Consider the following 27,528-nt stretch of genomic DNA (forward strand, 5'->3'; position numbering starts at 1 on the left):
AGCGTGACTTTTCTGTTTTACCATCAGTATAACTGCTACCAGGAATTGCTGAGAAACCTTTATTGCATGGTTATTGGTGCCCATGTAAGAAGCAGTGTGGTTCTTTGCTGTATTCCTTTTATATATCTCCAGCATTTTATTGATTCTAATGAACTGTTTTTTCATCTCCTTGCATCCTGGCCCGGTTCAAACAACTGAAGCCATAGTATGAAGTTCATACATCTCAAACATTGTGCTTATTAGTGTTGTTAAAACAAATTGAGGAGGCTCCTAGACCCAGTCATACAAGAAGGCAGGCATGCCCCAGAGCTTAGCTATGTAGTTCTATTAATATTTTTCACCAGTTTTAAATGTTGATATTTCCTTTGACATCTAGTTCCCTGGGCTTTTATTTGGAGATTCTAGGGAAGGGGACATTCTAACAGAATGCCTGCATTTCTTTTAGGCAGACAAGGTCCTTTGGGTGAATCTGATATCTTTTATTAGACCAACTTAAATAGTTGGGGGAAAAAATTTAAGCAAGCTTTCAGGTTTAAAAACCCTTCATCAGGCTGAGGAAGTTTCTGCAGTTAATGTGTGTTCTTCCTGGATGGAATGAAAAGTAAAGAAGCCAGAGGCTAGGCTGGTATTCATACAAGATAGGCAGTCAGTGAAGGTGTTAATTGAGGAGTCAGTGGGTGAGAGACAGGCTGGGTGAGGGGGAGAGAAGGGGGATGGATAGTGGAGAGGTACCTGGGGAGTCAGATGTCAGGCAAGTTATAATGTGTCATAAATCCAGTGTCTACATTTAGTCCATGATTTTTAGTATCCAGGAGGTTGATGAAGTGGAGTTCATAGGCTCGTCTCCGGTAAGCGTTTTGTAAGTTTCCTTTGAGGATTAGAACTGAGAGATTGGAGAGAGAGTGGTTTTCTTGTGAGAAATGTGCCCCAACAGGTAATTGGGTATTCTTGTCTTTGATAGATTTCTGGTGTGCATTCATTCTGGTTCGGAGTTGTTGCTTGGACTCTCCTATGTATTTTCCATCAGGGCATTTGGTGCATTGGATGAGATATGTTACATTTCTGGAGGTGCATCTGTAAGATGCAGGAATGCTAATGGCTCTGTTGTGGGGTGTAATAATTGTGGGGGTGGTGAAGATATGTTGGCAGGTTTTGCATTTCTTGTCATGGCATGGTCTTGGTCCGTTCGGTGTTTTCTGGACCCGAGGAAGTTTGCTTCTGGTGATGAGGTTAGCGGGGTTCGGTGCTTGTTTGAAGGCTAGGATGGGTGGCTCTGAGATAAAAAACAAAAAGAGGCACTGGGTAAAATCAATGTCAATTGCTGAATTTGGCCATGATTTCAATAGGGTGGGTATTCAGGCAATGTGTGGTTTCTCAAGGAGTACAGAACACTGCTCACATTCAAGTTAGAGGTAGTATTTTGTTGAGGTCAGTAATGCCCATAGCAATTGCTGCACTTGCCACAGGGATGCAGTACAGCAGCAAACAGGAGGGCCAGTAACCTGAGCACTGGGATAGGAGGTGCCTGCAGGGCTACCTGCGTAGAAAAACGTGAAAAAAATTGGGTAATGCTCTTGGAGGTGCTTAGTCTGAATGCCTCGCTTCTAAAATTGCCAGTGTCCTGATGCATAAAGATAGCAAGGCTTACAGCTGCTCTTTTGGCCTATGAAAAGTCTTGCCTGTTCATCTTCATTCAGTCAGCCATTACCTGTTCCACTAGCCAGTCATTACACAAAGCTACCTCTGTCTGTTTAGTTCTTAACTAACATTCGGTCTCGCTATTGGGAGAGCCATCCCTTGTAAGTAGCCCAGAGACTGGAGGAGGATAACCATAATCTTTTGGTTTCTGTTTTAGAGATGGCCAGGAGGTTGCTGTGGTGTACTACAGAGAAGGTTATGTGCCAAAGAGCTACAATAAACAGGTGGGTACCGACTGCTTTTGCATTTGTTTTTTTAAAAAAAAGCACATGCAAATGCAAAATGCAGTGTTACCTCAAGTGTCCAAAACTGTTACCCTGAATGGGAATTGCTCGTATCCCCAAGTTTGTTACTTGCATTGAAAATCTCCTAATGGTCAGAACTTAGCACCCCCCTGACATTTGGGTAATTCAGATTTGCGGGGTATCCAAGAAGTAGAACCAGGATTCTCCAGAAAACTTCCTGCTGCAAACTGTCATTGCCTTCATAAGGACAGTTTACTAAGCTGAAGATGACATGCAGTAGAAACCTACACTTTTTGTTGGACAGAGCTAACCCTTTGATTAGAGACAGTGTTAACTTGGGACCATGTTGAAAAAATACTTGATCTAAAATATGTCAGCTTTACTTGAGAGGTTGCAGGTGATGAGCAGGGATCCCGGTTTTTCGTTTGCCACAGAAAAAAGGATTTTCTTTAAACGAGAAAAACCGAAGAAACCACAGGTTTCACCTTGTAGGCTGGCAGACCTTCAGCTTGCAAGGGGTTGCTTGGGGCTGGGGAGAGCAGGCAACGCATATGCACACACACATGCATTGGCAGCCAGGTATGCTCCCTCCAGGTAAGTCTATGGGAGGGGGAAGGTCGGTGGGAGTTCACACGTGGTACATGGTGGGGCACAGGTCACTCAGCGGGGGGATAGGCAATATGAGGGAGTGGAGGGGCACACGTGTCCCCTCAGATTTCTGTGCCAATAGTGGGATGTGGAGCGTTAGCCTGGCAGGACCAGTTCTGGGCAGCAGCTGCCTCCACGGCCCTGCGGGTGGGACTCAGCACAGGGAGGAGCACCACGCCACACCACCATGGCCACCAAGGTGAGGCACTCCCTGCCTGCCCAGCAACAGCAGCAGGCACAATGCCATGCCTCAACTTGGCTGTGGTGGTGTTGTGTTCTCTTCCACTCCAGGTCTCAACCACTGAGCGGTGGAAGCTGCTCCTGTCTGGAGCTGGTATGGCCAGGCTGCAGGCCTGCACCCCTCTGTGGGTACAGAAATCAGGAGGAGGCACATGCCCCCCCGCGCACACGCACGCACGCACGCACACCCCCCCCCCCACTCCCATGCGTTGTCTGTACCCACACACACCCTTTCCCACATGCCCACCCCCTTCCACACACTGGGGAGCAGGAAGCAACAAGTCAGGAGTGAGGGGCACCAGCAGGGCTGGGGGCCCTGTGGGTTGGGAGTGAGGGGCAATAACACGGGCAGTAGCTGGGCACTGGCATATCAGGGTTGATCAGTGTCACGAAGTAGCAGGGAGAGGGGGAAGGGGAGGGAAGCGGCCACAGCTAGACCTGCATCTTAATGAGTAAAAGGGCCAGGAGGAGCTCTGATTTTTCCATGACTGAAAAAAACAAAACAAAACAAACACCAGAATTGATAGGTGTTTAGAATATATTTTATTATAGTCATTGAGGCCAACTGGTAGTCTTCCAAATTGCTTTAAAATTGTAAGAAGATCAATAAAATACTGTGTTCAACTGATACCTGTTAGGGGTGTGTGAAGCGGGCCCTATTTGATGCGGATTCGGCCCAAATCAGGGACAGTGATACGATTCTTTGATTCGGATCATTTGTCCCTGATTCAATTTGGCCAAATCCAGATCTGAAGATTCGATGCTGATTCAGAGAATCAGCGATTCAGTGTGGACACAGCTTTAAATGTTTTTTCTACATGACGCGAGATACCAGTGGGGCTCGCAAACACTGCGATGCTGGGGCGCATGGAGCATCCCACAGGAGTTCGGGGGGCCCTCCATGTGTTCGGCGGCAAACCCAGAAGTGAACCGGAAGCACTTCTGGTCCACTTTGAGGTCCTCTGGGGAGCACTCTTGGGCTCCCCCTGCATGCCCCCCAGCTCAGCAATTGGCCATGAGGGGATCCTGGGGGCCCCCCCCCCGACCCAAGAGGCACCAGTTGCCGAGCTGGGGGGGTGGCAGACCCAGAAGTGGACCAGAAGTTCTTCTGGTCCACTTCTGGGTCTGCTGCTGAGTGCACTGGGGATGCCCCACACTCATGTGGGACGCTCCATGCGCCCCAGCATCACAGCATTCACAAGTCGCCACAGAAAAGACATTTAAAGCTGTGTCTATGTCCAAATCACCGAATCTCTCCAAACTGGTTCGCAGGGCTCGGATTCCATTCAGAGAGATTAAAGGGTCCTCTGATTTGATTCAGATTCAGAGACTTGGCACTGAATTGGGCTGAATCTCTGCCAAATCGAATTGGAGACCAAAGCTTTACACAGCCCTAATACCTGTATATATAGTGGTGCTTCGTTTTAATTACGGAAAACATGGATTTTGGGGGTTTTAATACAAACTATTTGGATTTTTAAACTGAAAACCAGGGTCCCTAGTGATGAGGTATTTCAGACCAGTGCCAGAGCTGCTGCTAAAACTGCTGTTTGAGTGTAAATGCAAACAGTCAGCTGAGGAAGTTAGACAGCATTAGACAATGGAGGATGGCCAGCCTTTGCTAGTGCTCTTTTGGTAGTGCTGTTCCCAGAAGCGAAAGTTAGAAGTCCATGTGTTGCTTACTGTGTACACTAGTGCTTCCACCTAGACTTTAGCAATTGAATACAAAAGGGGGGCAAGGGAATTTAGATTAAATCAAGTTAAGTGTTGCTTTGTTTACGTCTTAGAACTGGGAAGCACGGTTGTTGATGGAAAGGTCCAAAGCAGTCAAGTGTCCTGACATTGCTACCCAACTTGCAGGGACCAAAAAAGTTCAGCAGGAGCTGACCCAGCCTGGAACCTTAGAAAGACTGCTGCCCAACAATTCAGAGTCTGTTGCTCGCCTGAGAGCAACCTTTACTGGCCTCTATGCCTTAGATATGGTAAGTAGTTGGGTTGTGAGTAAAGCAGCAGTCCTGTGCCTTTTTGATCACAGCTGCTCTTAATTTGTGTGATTTATTTATTTATTTCTTTTCTTCAACTAGACCACAGGAGTAGGATAGTGAAAAACACTTGAAAATCCATCTCTCAAAAGTGGTATCAAAACTTAAGATTTTTACAAGTGAGAGAGAGAGCATTTTCCCTGGCTTATGGCAGAGGTGGGATACTGTTTATGCTTAGTTTAGGAACATGGATTATCTTGCTGCTTGCTAGAAAAGATATAAACGCATATGGAAATATGCTGGAATTTTGCTACTGCTACTTTTTTCTTCCTCTAGGACAAAGACGGTGATAAGATGGTTGCCATGGCCATTGCTGATCCAGACCGATTTGTTCTGAAGCCTCAGCGAGAGGGTGGAGGTATTGACTTCTGTTACATTTCATGAACTTCAGAGACCAGAAGCCTGTTGTTCACTAGGGGACTTGTTTTGTATTTTCAGGGGAGTACTTGAGCCTTGTCTGTCCAAGGCATCTCACTGTAATGCTCTGTGGCTAGAATAGTTAGTGGTTTCTTTTCAACACCCCCTGCTCCTCCAAGCTGCAAGTCTTGTGCTGTACTACTGAGAGGTGCAACAGAATTTTTTTTTTCTCATGCCCTTTCCCTTTCCAAATAAAAGGAGCATTTTACTGTCCTTGTTCAGCATCCTCTGGTGGCTTAGTAGCTGGGGTTCTCCATCCCTTTCTTTTTCCTCTTGGAGCATGTTGGTGTTGAGCGCCAAGGAAGAGATAGATGTCTAATATTTTTTCCTGGCAGGTATCAGGTTTTTTCAGCATTCAAACCTGTTAGGGCCTGTTTGATAGCGCTGTACCTGCTGTGCTCTTGTGAGCCTTTGTAACTGCAGTCCTCAGAACTTATATTTGACGACTAGGTAATCTCTGAGAGATTCTAGGACCACAACAGTGAGGAGACCCTTGAGTCCAAACCATAGGATGTAACCAGGAGCTCTCTGGAGACCAGTGCAGTATCGGCAGTATGGGGATTATATTTACAACTACCTGTGTTTGTATAGCAGGGGATGTTTGTATTCTTTTCCATTTAGGGCTTCTTCAGGGCCTTCAGGTAGAAATGAATCAAATGGCTTTTGCAGCTGTTGGGATTTGTTTTAAACTGATACTTATTTGCATCAGGAAACAATCTCTATGGTGAAAACCTCAAGCAAGTTCTGGAGAAAACTAAAGACAGCCCAGAGAGAACGTCCTATATCCTAATGGATAAGATCAAGCCTCAGCCAATGATGAATTACTTGTTGAGGGCCCACTCTCCCTTGAAAATATCAGAATGCGTCTCTGAGTTGGGGATTTTTGGTGTCTACATCAGGTGAGGCTTTGGCTTGCTTTGCCATTTCACTTTGTCCAGGCCTGCATCATTTGGGGTGAGGTGAGCGTGCTAGTAGGGAGGGAAAGACTGCAGCAGGACTTGGATAGGTTACAGGGGTGGGCTAGCAAAAACAGGATGTGCTTCAGTACTGACAAGTGCAGGGTGCTGCACTTGGGCAGTAGTAACCAGCAGCACACTTATAAGATGGGAAATGCCCTTCTTGAGAGCACGGAGGCAGAAAGGGATCTTGGAGTCATTATTGACTCCAAGATAAACATGGGCCGACAATGCGAGGTCACGGTTGGAAGGGCTAACCGCACCTTGTCATGCATCCACAGGTGCATCTCTAGCAGGGACAAGGAGGTGATCCTCCCCCTCTGTGCAACACTGGTCAGGCCACAGCTGGAGTACTGTGTCCAGTTCTGTGCGCCCCACTTCAGGAGGGATGTGGACAACATTGAGAGGGTCCAGGGGAGGGCCACCCGAATGATCCACGGACAACAGGGCAGACCCTACAATGAGAGTCTGCGGGACCTGAACCTGTTCAGCCTTCACAAGAGAAGGCTGAGGGGGGACCTGGTGACAGTCTGTAAACTCACTAAGGGGGACCAGAAGGGTTTGGGAGAGACCTTGTTTCCCCTAGTGCCCCCTGGCGTAACAAGGAATAATGGCCATAAATTGTTGGAGAGTAGGTTTAGATTAGACATCCGTAAGAACTACTTCACAGTCAGGGTGGCTAGGATCTGGAACCAACTTCCAAGGGAAGTGGTGCTGGCTCCTACCCTGGGGGTCTTTAAGAGGAGGCTTGATGCCTACCTAGCTGGGATCATCTGAGCCCAGTTTTTTCTCCTGCCCAGGCAGGGGGTTGGTTTTGAAGAATTACAAGGTCCCTTCTGACCCTACTTCTATGATTCTGTGATTCCCTGCACTTCAGTGAATTCCAACCAGACCAGGTAGAAGGCATTGCAGTGAGACAGCACTAGCAAAAACGGCATGAAAGGGGGCATGCACATTCAGAACAAACGCAGCTTGCCACAGGTGTTGCTTCAACAGTTCTCTGTGCAGTTCACACAATTACTAACCTCATTCCTAGGTGCTGACAGATGAAAAACCCTTTAAAACAACAAAAAGCCAGGCCAGTGACTGACAAAGGTGCCTCCAATAAAAAAGATTAGAAATTAGAATACAAGAGTTGTCTCTTGGACCCTAGATGCTGCAGGAAAAAAATCTGTGTGTTTTGTGCTGAGCTCTGTAGCAGCCTTAAATGGATTCCAGACTGGGGATTTGCATTATGTGGGCTATTCAACAGAATGGTGCAGTTATTTTATTATGTTATCCTGTGCTGCATATTTTGATATTATGTTGATCAAGCAATGCACCTTTTGCATCATATAGTCAGATGATGGTCAGCCCTAACAAAGCAAATAGTTCCTTTGGCTTGTGTACACAAAGATACAGCATGCTGTTATCTGGCGCCTGGTGCTGCCCCCCATGTACTGTAGATCCCAGACTAGTTGGAATGGGCATTGCATGTGGTATGTGCTGTGAATCTGATAGCGGGGTAGGGGAGATTAAGGGCTCAAGCCCACTCATGGACCAGCCCCATGTTACTCATTAGGAGTGTTCGAAGCAGACCCTATTCAACAAAGCGGGGCCTATTCGGACATAGACAAAGCTTTAAATGTTTTTCTACGTACCTCATGATACCAGTGTGGCTTGTGAATGCTGCGATGCTGGGGCACACGGAGCATCCCACAGGAGTGCGGGGGTGGGGCCTCTACGTGCTCAGTGGCAAACCCGGAGGTGGACTGGAAGTGCTTCTGATCCACTTTCAGGTCTGCCAGGGAGTGCCCTGGGTCCCCCCGTCCCTGCCACTGCACCCCTCCCCCGGCTCAGCGATTTGGCCACAGGGGGACTGTGGGTGCCCCTCCAGACACAGGATACACCAGTTGCTGAGTGGGGCTGGGGCCTGTGCACTCCCTGGCAGACCCGGATGTGGACATAACTGCCCTCCTGTCTTCATAACTTCATCCACACTGGAGGTACTTCTGGCAGAGGCGTTAGCCAGGATGTAACCTGATGATGCTGTGCAGGCACACTTTGAAGGGGAGACTAAGCTTTCACTTAATAAAGAACAGTTTGAAGCCTATACAGAGTTTGTCTTGATGTATAATATAGCTCCGTTACATGTGCCTTTGAAAATCAACATTTCCCAGTGATATTTCCAGCCCTAACATTACAGCATGTGCTGGTGACTAAACCAACCAGAAACCCACCAGCCTCTATACAAGCTGAGCAAAAGGAACCAATGTCTCTGGTGTCTAGTTAACTGGGATTTTTTTTAAATTGAAATCCAATACTGAGGGTGCAGGAGATTTTCTTTTAGTTTTGAAGACAAATGCTATAACTAGTTTCCCCCACGACTCCCCCTGGCTTCACAAGCGCAGACACACGGTGCATTTTAATCTTGGTCAAGGCTGGTTGCCTCTCCTCCCTGTCCTGTGCTAAGAGGTCCCTTCCAGCCCTAGTGTCTATGAATGTGTGAAGAGCATTTGGGCTGACTGACTTCCTGAGTTTCATTGTGCCAGTTTGTGGGTGTGCACATGGGAATAATGTCAGTGGTGGTGTAGTTGTTATACTGCTGTTCATTGTCTTGTTAGTTGCTCCATTCTAAGATTGATGACGACAGCCTAGCACCTAAGGGGATAATCCAAACACAGGCTGAGGGATTTGCACGTGCCATTAGACACCAAAGTAGAATTCTCCAGTATCAGCATAAATGCCAGACATTTGCATTAAGTTTTGCATTTTGCCGATTTATTCATTAGACCATTTCTTTGCAGGCAGGGCAAGGACCTTGTGATGAACAAGCATGTTGGTCACCTCTTGAGGACCAAGGCTGTTGAGCATGATGATGGAGGGGTAGCGGCTGGTGTGGCTGTGCTGGATACTCCCTACTTGATATGAAGAGGATTTCTTTCTGCCCTATGGCTGACTTGCCAAGGAGATTTTTTTCCTTTAGGGTGTGTTTACCAAATGTCTTAACACAGGTTTAACCAAGTGAGTAGAGGCATTCCTCCTCCTGTGCCAGGATTATATGAGAGAATGTATGACCGTGTTACACTAATATTAGCATCCTAATATTTGTATGCAGTGCTCCCCTTTTAATTCTTCTCTGAGAACTGGCTTTTATTATGGCTTTTCCTTTATTGATATCTTAATTCTACTTGCCCAGTGTCCCAGTCACCACATCTGCCCCAAGCAGCCATGTGAGTGCAAGGCTCTGAAGTGTCCTGAATGCTCTGCATTCGCCTTGAAGGAGACTGCCCTGTTGCTTGGAGCTCTGTGGAACTGGGAGATGGGCTTTCCATTGTGCAGTGGTACAGAACATGACAGTTGTGTTACTTACTCTTGAAGTTCCTGATAAGGGAGGGTTACATGTTCCTTATTTTTGCTTGTCTTTTTCCATGTTTTCTGCTTTTTCACATAGTTGCTGTCTTCAACAGCATTTGCTTCCTGAACCAAAGAAAAACCTAGGTCTAGGAAAAAGGCAAGGAGGAGGAGTTTAGGCCCAAAGTTCTTTCCCTTACCTTGCTAACTTTGTTTCTACCTAGTATGTGGGACCCTTCTAGCAGTTCATGTCTTTGTTTCTACTAGCGTAACCTTATGGGCCCGGGGGATGGCTGTGCCTACTTCCTGTGAGTTTTAGCTCTTCAGAGCTGAAAGATCTTCAGAGCAGGAAGTGGTGGATGGGTAGCAGCACAACCTCTGCCTAGTGTCCTTTCTGCAGAGGTGCTCTGTTTCCACAGTGCTGTGTGCTCTGGGGACTTGAAAAGGTCACCAGTAATCTTAGCCTAACCAGGCAGTAGGTGGTTTTACTGGTGAAGAGCTAAATCCAATAGCTTCTGTGATTTGAAATGGAGCCAACTGATGATAGTATAAAGTGCTTAGAGGTGAAACTTCTGATTTTGCTGCAGTGTTAAGTGGGGAAGAAAGTCAAGTGTGCAGAATTGGTATATGCCAGACTTAAGGCAGCCTCTGCTGCCACCAATGTATGCATTAGGGTGCAGTCATCAGTACTGTTTCCCCAATGCACACCTTCCAGCATTACTGCACACCAGTCAAACCTGGCTCTGAAGAGTCATACCTTTCAACTTCCTTAGGGCCTTTTTCTGTGATGCTTATGGCTGTGGTATCTGAGTGATTCACAGACATTAATTAATTTTTCTCCACTGCTCCCTATGAAGTGGGATGTGATGATTCTCTCTTTACAGATACGGGGGCAACTGAAGCAGGGGCAGCCTGACCAAACACTAACTTCAGAATGCTTGGATTCACATCTACAAGTGTGTTTCTTTACTATAGGGGTTTGGAGATGTATAAAGTAGCAAACTGAAAAAATGCCAGGCATTTCATTGTGTTGCATGATACTGACATGTACATGGGTCATCACCTGGGCTGTACTCTTGAGTGATACTGCACAGACCTCTTGGGCTACGGCAGTACTATGGAACGGCAGCCTATTACTACTCTCACCAATAGTGACAGGAGCGTTTTGAACAGGAGCATTTTGTAATGAGCACAGACTTTTTTGCCCCATTCTCTGTGTCTCTGTTTCTGTTTCATTTTTGTCCCTTTGTTTATGTGGGTGCACAAATGAATTTTAATTTCATGCCTTTTTTTTTTTTTTTGCTGTTGAACTATGATTTACAGACAATAACATTCCTGGAATGGGATCTTTATTCCCAAGCTACTACAGAAGCCATATGAGTTCAAAGAGAAGCAAGAAATGTACTTACAGTAAGATGTTGAGATGCCCTGGAAAGACCCACACGTGCCCTGCGCACTCCCTTGGAATGGTAGCAGGAGGACAAAAGATTTAAATAAAGCAAATATTTCTTTAAAATAAGTTTCCATTTATCTGATCTATGCCCTCAACTCCCAAGACGCATTAATTATACAGTCATTGCATGGCATGCCAGCCATAGTTAAGATGGGTTGGGTGTTTTAAATAGGCACTTTTAGGCATTAAAGGGTGCTTGTACACTTGACAAAATTTGCCCTTTCTTGCGTTTCAATGGTGTTACAGTTTGCACGTGCATGTTTTTCTGGCATTTTAAAAGCCTTCTGGTGTTTTAAAGTAAAACACATCCTGATGTATTTTAGTTTGGGTCGCAAGGAATTAAAACACATCTATGGATTCATCATGTGCGGATAGAAATGTATTCAAAGATGTGTAATGAGCCCCTTTGTCCATGCTCCCTTGTGCTGCTGTGCTAGTCTTGATTGCACAGTCTCACCCCACAGTCAGACCCACATAATGGCAGTAGGCAGCCAGTACTCACATTGCCATCATTAAGGCTGCTATATTTCCATGTTAAAAAATGAGGTGCCCTGGTCAAGCCCCATCTGTTGTCCCTCATTCTAGGACTGAGGCCCCTGAGTCATCCTACTGCCCCCAATTTGTGACGTGGGCACCACTGGCCCTGGCTCTGCCCCTCACTCCTAACCCTCAGTACCCTGTCCTGCTCCCCCCCCTCGCCCGCCATGTGCCATGCTGTTGCAGCTTGTGGATTTACTGATTATTTTTTTTTCCAGTTTTACGAGTTAAGCAACCCTCCCTAATGTTAAAAACAACTGTTCATTTGGCATTGATGACGACAGAGCCAAGAACAAAGCTTGGCAGCCTGGCCTGATGATCTGATGGGCACCCACACTGAAAGAAAAGAAGACAGAAAAGGTTTTTTACATAATTAACTGTTACTTGATTTATTACACATAACTTGCATAACCAACCAACTATTACAGAATTTTCAAGGTAACCATTAGTAGGCCTGTGCAAACAGGGAAATTTTTTATTCGGGTTCAGATTTGGAGCTCAGAATCGGTTTTCCGTTTCGATTTGGCTGAAGAGAGAAGGGGAGTCCAGCTCAGACTCAAAGGCCAGGACTAGTGAACTGCCATCCTCTTTCTTGCTTGAGGCAGCAGGACATACAGTCGGAACCCTGGTCGGCAACCACTCAGGAGCGGAGGATGGTCTGGATACCTGTAGTCATCTATATGCGTGGCGTTTGAGTACCTCTGTTAATGGTTGGAGGTACCGATAAAGCAGCATGTTATGCACGGAGGTGCCATTCCAATGAGGTTTTGGTACTTCACGTTGGAAAGCAGCTCTCATATTCTTGGACTTCACCCTATACTGGATCACACTGTCTTGTTGTGGCCCAGCTGGGCAAGTCTGGACACATCCAGGTAGATGTGCAAGTTCATACTCAGGCTGTTGCCAATGCTGAACTGACTTTACCCCTCAGGCTCCCCCAGCACGTGCACCAGGCTCTTAGTTTCTTCATAGGATGAAGGTGTCCTAGTCTTACATACCCTGACTGGCTCTCTTATCTCCCTGGTCTGCTCTCTTCTCTCAGCCTTAGACATATCATATCAATAAGGGGTATCTGTACCTGGGCCCCTGTGTCCTCAATTTATAGGGCTTTTATTCAGCAAGTCAAGAAAAGTTCACCCCCCACCTTCATTTTGGTGCAAAAGATTTGTACAAAAAGACATGCTGGTGTCATCCTGGCAACTTTGTTTCTTTTGTCTTTCTTTTTGCAAAAAGGGCACCTAAAATCTGTGGATGGTGTAGGTAAAGAATGAGCCATGTACTGATGGGTATCCTAAGGAGGGTTACCCACAGGATCCTTTTATTCTGTGCTGTGAGAATCAGATGAGCAGAGAAGCAGCATTCTGGAAAAAAAAACACCTAGAAGGGCTTGCCTGCCCGCCTCCAGCAGTCGAAGTTGCAAAAAGGGTGCCTAAAATCTGTATATGGTGTAGGTAAAAAATGAGCCATGTACTGATGGATATGCCAAGCAGGGCTGCTCACAAGGTCCCTTTTGGGCCATGGCACAGCAGAGGGCTGGCCACAAGTTGCCCATGTGTCAAGGAGCCAGTCCCTGCTTAGTCTCCATGCCTGGTGAAGCAGTAAGTCAAGATAAGGATGAAGGAAGGAAGGAATAAATAACAATATGTTAGCTATATGGCATGTCCACCCAGGGAGGAGGAAAGCCTGTAAACTGTTAGGGCACTTGTACACATACTGGATTTAATCCTCATGAAATTAAATAGGTTTATAAAATGTGAAGTAGTTTATTTTAGAATGTTTCATCATTTGCACGTAATAGCGTTTACAGTAAATTACGCCTCACGCCTCGTGCAATTCCCTGTAAATTCCAGCAGAGGGAGGCGCATACCAATCCACCCCGCTGCTGTCTTTAGTACTGAATTACAGCAAGAGGTGCATGTGAACCACTAATAAACCACTAATCTGCTCCCTCCTCACTCCTGACACACCCCTCCCCCCAAAAATACAAAGCCCCATGCTAACCCCTGCTAGCAAGCCATGCACTCCTGCACGGTCGTAGGCCCCCACCCCACACCCCCAAACCACATGAACTCCCACCCATTGTGAACTCACACACACCACACAGACTCCCACGCCTCCCTCACCCCCTCCCAAACCCTTTTGAAAGGCCACTGAAAGGCTCCCTTCTCCCAAGTCAAGGATCCACACAGTAACCCTGTGGCCATCACAATTCCACCCCACCCACCCTCACAACGCCGCAGTGACACTAGTTAAGTCAAGTGGTCATAAATGGCAGCTAGGAAGCTGCTGCAGGCCACCAACCAAACCCCATGCCCCGCCCCCGCTACGTCCACTATAGGCAATCTCATGAGGCTTGATGGCCAGCCACAGGCAACTGTGGCTGCCACCCCAAACACTTTCCTCTGCCCCCCCCCCCCCCCCCCCCATCTCCATCTGCCCATGCAGGACAACTACTATGATGCGCAGCTCCACAGCCCTCAGCACCCGGGGTCATGTCACATGCGGTTGCAAGACAACTGTTGCGAGGGTCCTGCTGAGCAGCCACCAGCCCCCCCCCCCAGGGGGGACAGTCTCTGCTCCACAATGGCAATGAGCACAGACCATGCCACTATTGCATGTGCCCTGGGCCATGCACAATGCTCTTTATGCAGGCCGAAGGTCACCCTAGCCACCATGCCTTGCTGATGCTGATCCTGCTGGTGCTCCATGCACACCTGTACTCATGGTTTGGGACAATTAGCTACAATGGTGTAGGGGGCAAGCCTGGTTTGCCACACAACCTCTGCCAACAACTGGATGGATACCTAGCACAGCACTACATGACCCTAAGCCCTGATACCGAGGATAACATTGCCACAGGAACTGATACCTTCCTCCTGCACAGTTCTAGGGAAGGGAAAGGGGATGACAAATAAAATGGTATGTGAACCTTATCTCGCCTGTGTGTGTGTGCTATGCGGCCGTCCTCTGAGGTGGTGTGACCAAGAGGCTAGGGAGGTGCTGTTATGCCATTCTACCTACCCTACCTATGCCCACAAAAATAAATCACAATCTCTTGTTTTAATATGAGCTGGTTAATGTCCTTTATTTCTCAGCCACCATGACTTTGATGGAATAAGGTAAGGAAATAAACACAGTTCTGAGAGATGAAGATTTCATGTCTGCAGTTCAGCAAAAATAACTCTTCTGCACAGTTATTATGTCTCTCTTAGATAACTAACATATTAGATATATTTAGTTCCCTTTCTCTTTGGGAGCTCTCAGTTTCTTGGTTGCTTGCCCCGTTCTCCTCTGCACGGATCCCAAGCAAATGGCAATACTATGCCACCTTGTATTTTCTACTGGTATCAAAATCTGGGGTTCTCTTCTCTCCTCTTTGTTAATCTTCATCCATTCTTGTTCCTCTTTTTTTTAAATCCCTAGGATGGTACCCTATATCCTCAGGTATCAGACTCACCAACTCAGAGGTCTCCCTCATTACCTCACTTCAGCTTCCCAGGTAAGTGTCTCTCCAGGACCCTTCTTCCGTTCCCTTCTCTCTTCCGTCTGTCATCTCTCTCTTGTAGTCTCTCTACAGATTTCTTCCGGGTTTCTTTCTTCTCTTTTCTAATTCTAGGCTCCGTTCCCCTTAAAATTCTTCCAACTGTCTCCTGCCTCTCTCACAGCCAGCACTCTCTCCTCGCTCCCTCTACACATGCTGCTCTTTGTTATTCCTTTGTTTTTGTTTTCATCCAGGTCCCTCTCTCCTCCATCTGGGTATCCCCACCCCTTTCTCTCCTCAGACTTGTTGCTAAGGTAAGTTCTCTGTTTCCCTTCACCCCCCTGGAATTCCGTGATGGGACAGACGCAGTGCCCTGTCACATATTCTATCCAAGAACTTACCTAAATAGGAACACATAGAAACAAATAGGAACCCCCTCTCCTGTCAACTGGCTTTCTTTCCTGACCATGCACCCCTTACCCTTACTCCCTGAACTGCACTGGTTCTCTCCTGAGTCTGCTGGCATTGGGGTACCTTTTGGACAACTACAATGCAGGTGGGGGAACAGGCTCAGCTGTAAAACTCCTGGCTACCTCCTGGACAGGGACAAGCCAAGTGGAGCTCATATGTACTTCCGGGGGGAATGGACGCCTGCCATAGTGCCCGAAACAGTGTTTGCCATAGTGGCACAAATGGCTATAATGCCCATTCCCCAATACTTACAAATCCCTGACCACGCATCTTGTTGCATGTCAGGAACAGAAACCAATGTTTGGGTCTCAGGAGAAACTTCTGACATGTTAACCTCATCTGAAGTGTTGTCCTCTTCATCATCATGTGCTCGCTGGTGAAGCAGCTGGAGAGACTGGGGTCATGATCGGGGTCACCTCCTCTTGGCCATCCCTATCATCCAGCAGCATCAAGCGGTCACCCCACATCTCTGACATGTTTGTTTCCATCTCAAGACACTCTGTAGCTCCTTCATTAGGACACTCTGTAGCTCCTTCCAGGACAACGCCAGTCTCAAATGACTGGAGACAAGAAGCCTCACCTGCATCATAGATTTCATAGATTTTGTAGAGTTTTATGATTGGAAAGGACCTCAGTAGATCATCGAGTCTGACCCCTGCCCTGGGCAGGAAAGAGCACTGAGGTCAGATGACCCCAGCTAGGTGCTTTTCTAGTCTCCTCTTAAAGACCTCTAAGGTAGCGGAGAGCACCACCTGACTTGGAAGACCATTCCAGAGTTTGGTAACCCTTACCACAAAGAAAATTTTCCTAATGTCTAATCTAAATCTGTCAGTTTATGGCCACTGTTCCTAGTAACCCCAAGGGGAACCCTGCTAAACAGAGTATTCCCCATTCCTTGCTGTGACCCCTGATGAATTTGTAGATGGTTACAAGATCCCCTCTCGGGCTTCTTTTGTGGAGGCTGAAGAGATTCAGGTCCTTCAATCTCTCCTCATAGGATCTTACCTTACGTGCATAACGATATGAGTAGACCCTCTGAACCCTCTCAAGGTTATCCATATCCCTCTTGAAGTGCAGTGCCCAGAACTGGATACAATACTCCAGCTGCAGTCTTAGCAATGCTGCATAGAGGGGAAGTATCACCTGCTCATGATGCGCCTTCTAATGCATAGATGTTTCATAGATTTCATAGACATTAGGGCTGGAAGGGACCTCGTAGGTCATCAAGTCTAGCCCCCTGCCCCAGGGGCAGGAAGTAAGCTAGGGTCAAAGGATCCCAGCAAGACAAACAGCCAAGTGTTTCTTGAATGAGTCCAGAGTAGGTGCCTGCACCACTTCTGGAGGGAGTCTATTCCAGGTCTTGGGTGCAGTAAAGAAATTTTTTCTTATGTCCAGCCTAAAATGGTCTTGGAGGAGTTTATGACCATTGGTCCTTGTTTTTCCTTGGGGCCCACAGATCTTCTCCCAGATACTGATATACACCTCTTATGTACTTATAAGCAGCCACCAGGTTCCCCCCTGAGCCTGCGCTTTTCCAGGCTGAAGAGTCCCATGGCTCTCAGCCTCTCTTCATAAGGCCTATTCTCTTGCCCTCTGATCATGTGCGTGGCTCTCCTCTGGACTCTCTCAAGATTCTTGACATCCTTCTTGAACTGTGGAGCCCAGAACTGGATGAAGTACTCCAGCTGCGGCCTCACCAAGGCTGAGTACAGCAGAAGAATGACATCCTGAGATTTACTTGAGAAGCATCTATGATGGGCTAGCTGGTAGTGATTTGGCCCAGGGGTTTTGAAAGAGTAAAAGATGATTGGAGGGCTTGGGATTCCCTTTCCTAACCAGTCAGGCCCCAGAGACTCATCCTCTGTGTCCCCTGATTGGCTCCTTGGGTCACCTGGAGGGGGATAAAAGGGGCAGCACAGCTGACTCGGGGGAGACCCTGCGAGGGACGATGAGGAAGGAGTTTCAAAGAGTTGGCAAGAGCTGGGCCAGTGGGACAGAAGCAGTTGCCCCAGGAGAGCCTACAGGAGCAGGACCCGCAGGCAGCAGTTGAACTCTCAGCAGCATGGCTGGCAGGAGGGGCTCCCTGCAGGGCTCCAGGATCCCCATCAAGAGGCTGCAGCCAGCAGGAGAGATTCCCCACCTGGCTCCAGCAGAAAGCTGTGCAGTGACCTGAGAGGCTCCCAGCTCTGCTTCCAGCTTCTTCAGCAATAGGCAGGGCAGCTTGATGTGAGGCAGGGACTTCCAGAAGGTCAAAAGCCCTAGCAGCCTGAAACAGGCCTGGTTATGGGATAGAGTTTCTGCTTACCGTATGGGAGATCTCTGTTCAAGTCCTGGCTGGGGTAAGTGAAGTGACAGGGAAGAAATTCTTGGTGGAGTGGAGGGAGTCATTGTGTTTTCCCTCTTCCCCACTCCAGGTACCTATGCCCTGTATCGCTTGTTATTTGGTGTTTTGCATTTTGTTCATTTTATATTTTGTCATTCAGTATTGTTTATTGTATTGTTTGTGTTTTGTATTTTGTTAAACCTGTCTTTTGTTAACTAGATGAATGTGTCTACAAATGTGAATGCCTAACCTTTATTGAATCCCATCCCCTTGGGGTATTGTAGTGTCCCCTATACCCCCTGGTTTATGTATGTTACATTCCCACCACAGTTTCTCTCATTAAAAGGTGTGTGGTTAAATCCCCATTGGTGATCTGGCTCTGCTGGATAGGGAAGGAGGATCCCTAGACCTCCCACAGCACCTGCTCTGATCCCTTCAATTGGAGAGGGGGTACATCTTGGAGTACCACTCGGGTTACACATCTATGGATGCAAGCCAGAGTTTTGTTTGCTTTACCAGCTGCGACATCACATTGGTGGCTCATGTTCATCTTGTGGTCAATCATGACCCTCAAGTCTGTTTCAGCAGTGGTGCTAGCAAGCGTAGCACTGCCAAGCCTGTAAGTATGCTGTGGGTTTTTTTCCCTGAGGTGGAGTGCCTTACATTTATCAGTATTGAACACCATCAGGTTTGTATCCGCCCACTTACTGAGTTTATCCAAGTCAGCCTGGATCATTATCCTGTCCTCAGGTGTGGACACTATGCCCCAAAGTTTAGTGTCATTGGTGAACTTATCCAGTGCACTTCTGACACCAATGTCCACATTATTAATAAAGTTATTAAAGAGAACTGGTCCAAAGACAGAGCCTTGGGGGACACCACTGGTCAGAGAGCACCATAATGATTCACTACCATTGACCACTACTCTCTGGGTCTGACTGTGGTGTAGCCGAGGCCACAGTTGGCCAATTGTTCCATGAAGAGGTCATAGGACACCAGATCAAAGGCTTTTTTAAAGTCCAGATATATGGTGTCAATCTCTTCTCCCTTGTCCAGGTAAAATGTCACCTGGTCATAGAAACCTGGTCATGGAAGGAGATGAGATTGGTTAGGCAAGACCTACCCGTGACAGCCCCATGCAGGCTATCCCTCAGGATGTTGCCCTCAGCCATCTTATCCAGAAGGGTCACCTTGATAATTTTCTCCAGAATCTTACTAGGGATATATGTTATATATATATATATTCACAGTTGGATGCAGATTAAAACTTGTCTTTATTTTTATCCTTTATCACGCTATACAAACTTTCTTTACCTTTAAACAGAAGTGGTCCATTTATATCATTTTTTTTTACCTTATCAGTTATATCAACTTTGTATACTGTTCTTACATAACTACTATCAGTTTGGTCAGACTGAACTCGGTATTGAACAGCACTCGGGCACCTGCTCTGATCCCATCAAGTCTTAGGACCCGGCTCCATCAATTCTTAGGACACTGACTAGGTCATCCCCTTTGGCCAGTACCAGGTCCAGCAACGCTGTACCTCTTGTTGGCCCATAAGACTTCTTGAGTCGGGAAGAGCTCGTTCACGCATGTGAGGAAGCTTTACGACTGAACAGATTTGGCCGAGTGCTCTTCCATGAGATGTTCAGGTAGTTAAAGTCTCCCATGACAACCATGCAGTGAGACCTTCTACGCCTCTCTGAAAGAGTAAACAGCAACGCGGCAAAAGGAGCCGGAGAATGCCACTTCTAGATCCATTACCATATAAGGATAGAAGCTCTAAGAAAAAAAAAAGGAAAGACAGGAATCTGGAAAGAAAAAAAAGAGAGAGCGGCTGAAGGAGAAAAAGAGGGAAAAAGAAGATCCCCAGATGATAAGAGACTTACCTCAGGACTTCTCACAACGCCGGAGACAGTGGAGCTCAGAGGAGGAGGGGCAGATCCCCAGAGAGACACACCACCGGACACGGCTGGCGGTTGCCCTGAGAAGTAGACAAAAAGAAAAGTAAGAGAGTGAATTGGCCCACTCCCACAAGCTTGGAGATGGCATCTAGGTGTCGGTCACAAGGATTCAAGGCTTCAGGCCCACGCAAGATAAAAGGTACACACTTATAGTGACAGAAATAAAGACAAAGTATACAGCAGGGTTTGAAGAGAAAATTCATCCCAAAAAGAAATAAACAGACAAACCAGGGATAAAGACACTTTGTTTTCTAATACCAAGCTCAGTCTGATAAGGTAAAAAAAAATGATATAAATGGACCACTTCTGTTTAAAGGTAAAGAAAGTTTGTATAGCGTGATAAAGGATAAAAATAAAGACAAGTTTTAATCTGCATCCAACTGTGAATATATATATATATAACATATATCCCTAGTAAGATTCTGGAGAAAATTATCAAGGTGACCCTTCTGGATAAGATGGCTGAGGGCAACATCCTGAGGGATAGCCTGCATGGGGCTGTCACGGGTAGGTCTTGCCTAACCAATCTCATCTCCTTCCATGACCAGGTTTCTATGACCAGGTGACATTTTACCTGGACAAGGGAGAAGAGATTGACACCATATATCTGGACTTTAAAAAAGCCTTTGATCTGGTGTCCTATGACCTCTTCATGGAACAATTGGCCAACTGTGGCCTCGGCTACACCACAGTCAGACCCAGAGAGTAGTGGTCAATGGTAGTGAATCATTATGGTGCTCTCTGACCAGTGGTGTCCCCCAAGGCTCTGTCTTTGGACCAGTTCTCTTTAATAACTTTATTAATAATGTGGACATTGGTGTCAGAAGTGCACTGGATAAGTTCACCAATGACACTAAACTTTGGGGCATAGTGTCCACACCTGAGGACAGGATAATGATCCAGGCTGACTTGGATAAACTCAGTAAGTGGGCGGATACAAACCTGATGGTGTTCAATACTGATAAATGTAAGGCACTCCACCTCAGGGAAAAAAACCCACAGCATACTTACAGGCTTGGCAGTGCTACGCTTGCTAGCACCACTGCTGAAACAGACTTGAGGGTCATGATTGACCACAAGATGAACATGAGCCACCAATGTGATGTCGCAGCTGGTAAAGCAAACAAAACTCTGGCTTGCATCCATAGATGTGTAACCCGAGTGGTACTCCAAGATGTACCCCCTCTCCAATTGAAGGGATCAGAGCAGGTGCTGTGGGAGGTCTAGGGATCCTCCTTCCCTATCCAGCAGAGCCAGATCACCAATGGGGATTTAACCACACACCTTTTAATGAGAGAAACTGTGGTGGGAATGTAACATACATAAACCAGGGGGTATAGGGGACACTACAATACCCCAAGGGGATGGGATTCAATAAAGGTTAGGCATTCACATTTGTAGACACATTCATCTAGTTAACAAAAGACAGGTTTAACAAAATACAAAACACAAACAATACAATAAACAATACTGAATGACAAAATATAAAATGAACAAAATGCAAAACACCAAATAACAAGCGATACAGGGCATAGGTACCTGGAGTGGGGAAGAGGGAAAACACAATGACTCCCTCCACTCCACCAAGAATTTCTTCCCTGTCACTTCACTTACCCCAGCCAGGACTTGAACAGAGATCTCCCATACGGTAAGCAGAAACTCTATCCCATAACCAGGCCTGTTTCAGGCTGCTAGGGCTTTTGACCTTCTGGAAGTCCCTGCCTCACATCAAGCTGCCCTGCCTATTGCTGAAGAAGCTGGAAGCAGAGCTGGGAGCCTCTCAGGTCACTGCACAGCTTTCTGCTGGAGCCAGGTGGGGAATCTCTCCTGCTGGCTGCAGCCTCTTGATGGGGATCCTGGAGCCCTGCAGGGAGCCCCTCCTGCCAGCCATGCTGCTGAGAGTTCAACTGCTGCCTGCGGGTCCTGCTCCTGTAGGCTCTCCTGGGGCAACTGCTTCTGTCCCACTGGCCCAGCTCTTGCCAACTCTTTGAAACTCCTTCCTCATCGTCCCTCGCAGGGTCTCCCCCGAGTCAGCTGTGCTGCCCCTTTTATCCCCCTCCAGGTGACCCAAGGAGCCAATCAGGGGACACAGAGGATGAGTCTCTGGGGCCTGACTGGTTAGGAAAGGGAATCCCAAGCCCTCCAATCATCTTTTACTCTTTCAAAACCCCTGGGCCAAATCACTACCAGCTAGCCCATCATAGATGCTTCTCAAGTAAATCTCAGGATGTCATTCTTCTGCTGTACTCAGCCTTGGTGAGGCCGCAGCTGGAGTACTTCATCCAGTTCTGGGCTCCACAGTTCAAGAAGGATGTCAAGAATCTTGAGAGAGTCCAGAGGAGAGCCACGCACATGATCAGAGGGCAAGAGAATAGGCCTTATGAAGAGAGGCTGAGAGCCATGGGACTCTTCAGCCTGGAAAAGCGCAGGCTCAGGGGGGAACCTGGTGGCTGCTTATAAGTACATAAGAGGTGTATATCAGTATCTGGGAGAAGATCTGTGGGCCCCAAGGAAAAACAAGGACCAATGGTCATAAACTCCTCCAAGACCATTTTAGGCTGGACATAAGAAAAAATTTCTTTACTGCACCCAAGACCTGGAATAGACTCCCTCCAGAAGTGGTGCAGGCACCTACTCTGGACTCATTCAAGAAACACTTGGCTGTTTGTCTTGCTGGGATCCTTTGACCCTAGCTTACTTCCTGCCCCTGGGGCAGGGGGCTAGACTTGATGACCTACGAGGTCCCTTCCAGCCCTAATGTCTATGAAATCTATGAAACATCTATGCATTAGAAGGCGCATCATGAGCAGGTGATACTTCCCCTCTATGCAGCATTGCTAAGACTGCAGCTGGAGTATTGTATCCAGTTCTGGGCACTGCACTTCAAGAGGGATATGGATAACCTTGAGAGGGTTCAGAGGGTCTACTCATATCGTTATGCACGTAAGGTAAGATCCTATGAGGAGAGATTGAAGGACCTGAATCTCTTCAGCCTCCACAAAAGAAGCCCGAGAGGGGATCTTGTAACCATCTACAAATTCATCAGGGGTCACAGCAAGGAATGGGGAATACTCTGTTTAGCAGGGTTCCCCTTGGGGTTACTAGGAACAGTGGCCATAAACTGACAGATTTAGATTAGACATTAGGAAAATTTTCTTTGTGGTAAGGGTTACCAAACTCTGGAATGGTCTTCCAAGTCAGGTGGTGCTCTCCGCTACCTTAGAGGTCTTTAAGAGGAGACTAGAAAAGCACCTAGCTGGGGTCATCTGACCTCAGTGCTCTTTCCTGCCCAGGGCAGGGGTCAGACTCGATGATCTACTGAGGTCCTTTCCAATCATAAAACTCTACAAAATCTATGAAATCTATGATGCAGGTGAGGCTTCTTGTCTCCAGTCATTTGAGACTGGCGTTGTCCTGGAAGGAGCTACAGAGTGTCCTAATGAAGGAGCTACAGAGTGTCTTGAGATGGAAACAAACATGTCAGAGATGTGGGGTGACCGCTTGATGCTGCTGGATGATAGGGATGGCCAAGAGGAGGTGACCCCGATCATGACCCCAGTCTCTCCAGCTGCTTCACCAGCGAGCACATGATGATGAAGAGGACAACACTTCAGATGAGGTTAACATGTCAGAAGTTTCTCCTGAGACCCAAACATTGGTTTCTGTTCCTGACATGCAACAAGATGCGTGGTCAGGGATTTGTAAGTATTGGGGAATGGGCATTATAGCCATTTGTGCCACTATGGCAAACACTGTTTCGGGCACTATGGCAGGCGTCCATTCCCCCCGGAAGTACATATGAGCTCCACTTGGCTTGTCCCTGTCCAGGAGGTAGCCAGGAGTTTTACAGCTGAGCCTGTTCCCCCACCTGCATTGTAGTTGTCCAAAAGGTACCCCAATGCCAGCAGACTCAGGAGAGAACCAGTGCAGTTCAGGGAGTAAGGGTAAGGGGTGCATGGTCAGGAAAGAAAGCCAGTTGACAGGAGAGGGGGTTCCTATTTGTTTCTATGTGTTCCTATTTAGGTAAGTTCTTGGATAGAATATGTGACAGGGCACTGCGTCTGTCCCATCACGGAATTCCAGGGGGGTGAAGGGAAACAGAGAACTTACCTTAGCAACAAGTCTGAGGAGAGAAAGGGGTGGGGATACCCAGATGGAGGAGAGAGGGACCTGGATGAAAACAAAAACAAAGGAATAACAAAGAGCAGCATGTGTAGAGGGAGCGAGGAGAGAGTGCTGGCTGTGAGAGAGGCAGGAGACAGTTGGAAGAATTTTAAGGGGAACGGAGCCTAGAATTAGAAAAGAGAAGAAAGAAACCCGGAAGAAATCTGTAGAGAGACTACAAGAGAGAGATGACAGACGGAAGAGAGAAGGGAACGGAAGAAGGGTCCTGGAGAGACACTTACCTGGGAAGCTGAAGTGAGGTAATGAGGGAGACCTCTGAGTTGGTGAGTCTGATACCTGAGGATATAGGGTACCATCCTAGGGATTTAAAAAAAAGAGGAACAAGAATGGATGAAGATTAACAAAGAGGAGAGAAGAGAACCCCAGATTTTGATACCAGTAGAAAATACAAGGTGGCATAGTATTGCCATTTGCTTGGGATCCGTGCAGAGGAGAACGGGGCAAGCAACCAAGAAACTGAGAGCTCCCAAAGAGAAAGGGAACTAAATATATCTAATATGTTAGTTATCTAAGAGAGACATAATAACTGTGCAGAAGAGTTATTTTTGCTGAACTGCAGACATGAAATCTTCATCTCTCAGAACTGTGTTTATTTCCTTACCTTATTCCATCAAAGTCATGGTGGCTGAGAAATAAAGGACATTAACCAGCTCATATTAAAACAAGAGATTGTGATTTATTTTTGTGGGCATAGGTAGGGTAGGTAGAATGGCATAACAGCACCTCCCTAGCCTCTTGGTCACACCACCTCAGAGGACGGCCGCATAGCACACACACACAGGCGAGATAAGGTTCACATACCATTTTATTTGTCATCCCCTTTCCCTTCCCTAGAACTGTGCAGGAGGAAGGTATCAGTTCCTGTGGCAATGTTATCCTCGGTATCAGGGCTTAGGGTCATGTAGTGCTGTGCTAGGTATCCATCCAGTTGTTGGCAGAGGTTGTGTGGCAAACCAGGCTTGCCCCCTACACCATTGTAGCTAATTGTCCCAAACCATGAGTACAGGTGTGCATGGAGCACCAGCAGGATCAGCATCAGCAAGGCATGGTGGCTAGGGTGACCTTCGGCCTGCATAAAGAGCATTGTGCATGGCCCAGGGCACATGCAATAGTGGCATGGTCTGTGCTCATTGCCATTGTGGAGCAGAGACTGTCCCCCCTGGGGGGGGGGGCTGGTGGCTGCTCAGCAGGACCCTCGCAACAGTTGTCTTGCAACCGCATGTGACATGACCCCGGGTGCTGAGGGCTGTGGAGCTGCGCATCATAGTAGTTGTCCTGCATGGGCAGATGGAGATGGGGGGGGGGGGGGGGGGCAGAGGAAAGTGTTTGGGGTGGCAGCCACAGTTGCCTGTGGCTGGCCATCAAGCCTCATGAGATTGCCTATAGTGGACGTAGCGGGGGCGGGGCATGGGGTTTGGTTGGTGGCCTGCAGCAGCTTCCTAGCTGCCATTTATGACCACTTGACTTAACTAGTGTCACTGCGGCGTTGTGAGGGTGGGTGGGGTGGAATTGTGATGGCCACAGGGTTACTGTGTGGATCCTTGACTTGGGAGAAGGGAGCCTTTCAGTGGCCTTTCAAAAGGGTTTGGGAGGGGGTGAGGGAGGCGTGGGAGTCTGTGTGGTGTGTGTGAGTTCACAATGGGTGGGAGTTCATGTGGTTTGGGGGTGTGGGGTGGGGGCCTACGACCGTGCAGGAGTGCATGGCTTGCTAGCAGGGGTTAGCATGGGGCTTTGTATTTTTGGGGGGAGGGGTGTGTCAGGAGTGAGGAGGGAGCAGATTAGTGGTTTATTAGTGGTTCACATGCACCTCTTGCTGTAATTCAGTACTAAAGACAGCAGCGGGGTGGATTGGTATGCGCCTCCCTCTGCTGGAATTTACAGGGAATTGCACGAGGCGTGAGGCGTAATTTACTGTAAACGCTATTACGTGCAAATGATGAAACATTCTAAAATAAACTACTTCACATTTTATAAACCTATTTAATTTCATGAGGATTAAATCCAGTATGTGTACAAGTGCCCTAACAGTTTACAGGCTTTCCTCCTCCCTGGGTGGACATGCCATATAGCTAACATATTGTTATTTATTCCTTCCTTCCTTCATCCTTATCTTGACTTACTGCTTCACCAGGCATGGAGACTAAGCAGGGACTGGCTCCTTGACACATGGGCAACTTGTGGCCAGCCCTCTGCTGTGCCATGGCCCAAAAGGGACCTTGTGAGCAGCCCTGCTTGGCATATCCATCAGTACATGGCTCATTTTTTACCTACACCATATACAGATTTTAGGCACCCTTTTTGCAACTTCGACTGCTGGAGGCGGGCAGGCAAGCCCTTCTAGGTGTTTTTTTTTCCAGAATGCTGCTTCTCTGCTCATCTGATTCTCACAGCACAGAATAAAAGGATCCTGTGGGTAACCCTCCTTAGGATACCCATCAGTACATGGCTCATTCTTTACCTACACCATCCACAGATTTTAGGTGCCCTTTTTGCAAAAAGAAAGACAAAAGAAACAAAGTTGCCAGGATGACACCAGCATGTCTTTTTGTACAAATCTTTTGCACCAAAATGAAGGTGGGGGGTGAACTTTTCTTGACTTGCTGAATAAAAGCCCTATAAATTGAGGACACAGGGGCCCAGGTACAGATACCCCTTATTGATATGATATGTCTAAGGCTGAGAGAAGAGAGCAGACCAGGGAGATAAGAGAGCCAGTCAGGGTATGTAAGACTAGGACACCTTCATCCTATGAAGAAACTAAGAGCCTGGTGCACGTGCTGGGGGAGCCTGAGGGGTAAAGTCAGTTCAGCATTGGCAACAGCCTGAGTATGAACTTGCACATCTACCTGGATGTGTCCAGACTTGCCCAGCTGGGCCACAACAAGACAGTGTGATCCAGTATAGGGTGAAGTCCAAGAATATGAGAGCTGCTTTCCAACGTGAAGTACCAAAACCTCATTGGAATGGCACCTCCGTGCATAACATGCTGCTTTATCGGTACCTCCAACCATTAACAGAGGTACTCAAACGCCACGCATATAGATGACTACAGGTATCCAGACCATCCTCCGCTCCTGAGTGGTTGCCGACCAGGGTTCCGACTGTATGTCCTGCTGCCTCAAGCAAGAAAGAGGATGGCAGTTCACTAGTCCTGGCCTTTGAGTCTGAGCTGGACTCCCCTTCTCTCTTCAGCCAAATCGAAACGGAAAACCGATTCTGAGCTCCAAATCTGAACCCGAATAAAAAATTTCCCTGTTTGCACAGGCCTACTAATGGTTACCTTGAAAATTCTGTAATAGTTGGTTGGTTATGCAAGTTATGTGTAATAAATCAAGTAACAGTTAATTATGTAAAAAACCTTTTCTGTCTTCTTTTCTTTCAGTGTGGGTGCCCATCAGATCATCAGGCCAGGCTGCCAAGCTTTGTTCTTGGCTCTGTCGTCATCAATGCCAAATGAACAGTTGTTTTTAACATTAGGGAGGGTTGCTTAACTCGTAAAACTGGAAAAAAAAATAATCAGTAAATCCACAAG

General features: G+C 47.3%; 1 protein-coding gene across 1 annotated transcript in view; it reads left to right on the plus strand.

Annotated features, from left to right (window-relative positions):
• LOC149856525 (glutathione synthetase-like) overlaps positions 1-13,907 on the plus strand; it is a 17,074-nt gene extending 3,167 nt beyond the window's left edge. Inside the window, exons 2-6 of the mRNA XM_090064075.1 lie at positions 1,856-1,922; positions 4,619-4,813; positions 5,150-5,231; positions 6,000-6,189; positions 9,033-13,907. Of these exons, the coding sequence (XP_089920201.1) occupies positions 1,856-1,922; positions 4,619-4,813; positions 5,150-5,231; positions 6,000-6,189; positions 9,033-9,156 (658 nt within the window). The 3' untranslated portion in view covers positions 9,157-13,907. The remainder of the gene's footprint in view (positions 1-1,855; positions 1,923-4,618; positions 4,814-5,149; positions 5,232-5,999; positions 6,190-9,032) is intronic.
• Positions 13,908-27,528: the final 13,621 nt, after the last annotated feature.

This window comes from Crocodylus siamensis, chromosome 10 (genome assembly GCF_052110815.1).
Source record: "Crocodylus siamensis isolate JL-2025a chromosome 10, ASM5211081v1, whole genome shotgun sequence".
Classification (NCBI taxonomy): domain Eukaryota; kingdom Metazoa; phylum Chordata; order Crocodylia; family Crocodylidae; genus Crocodylus; species Crocodylus siamensis.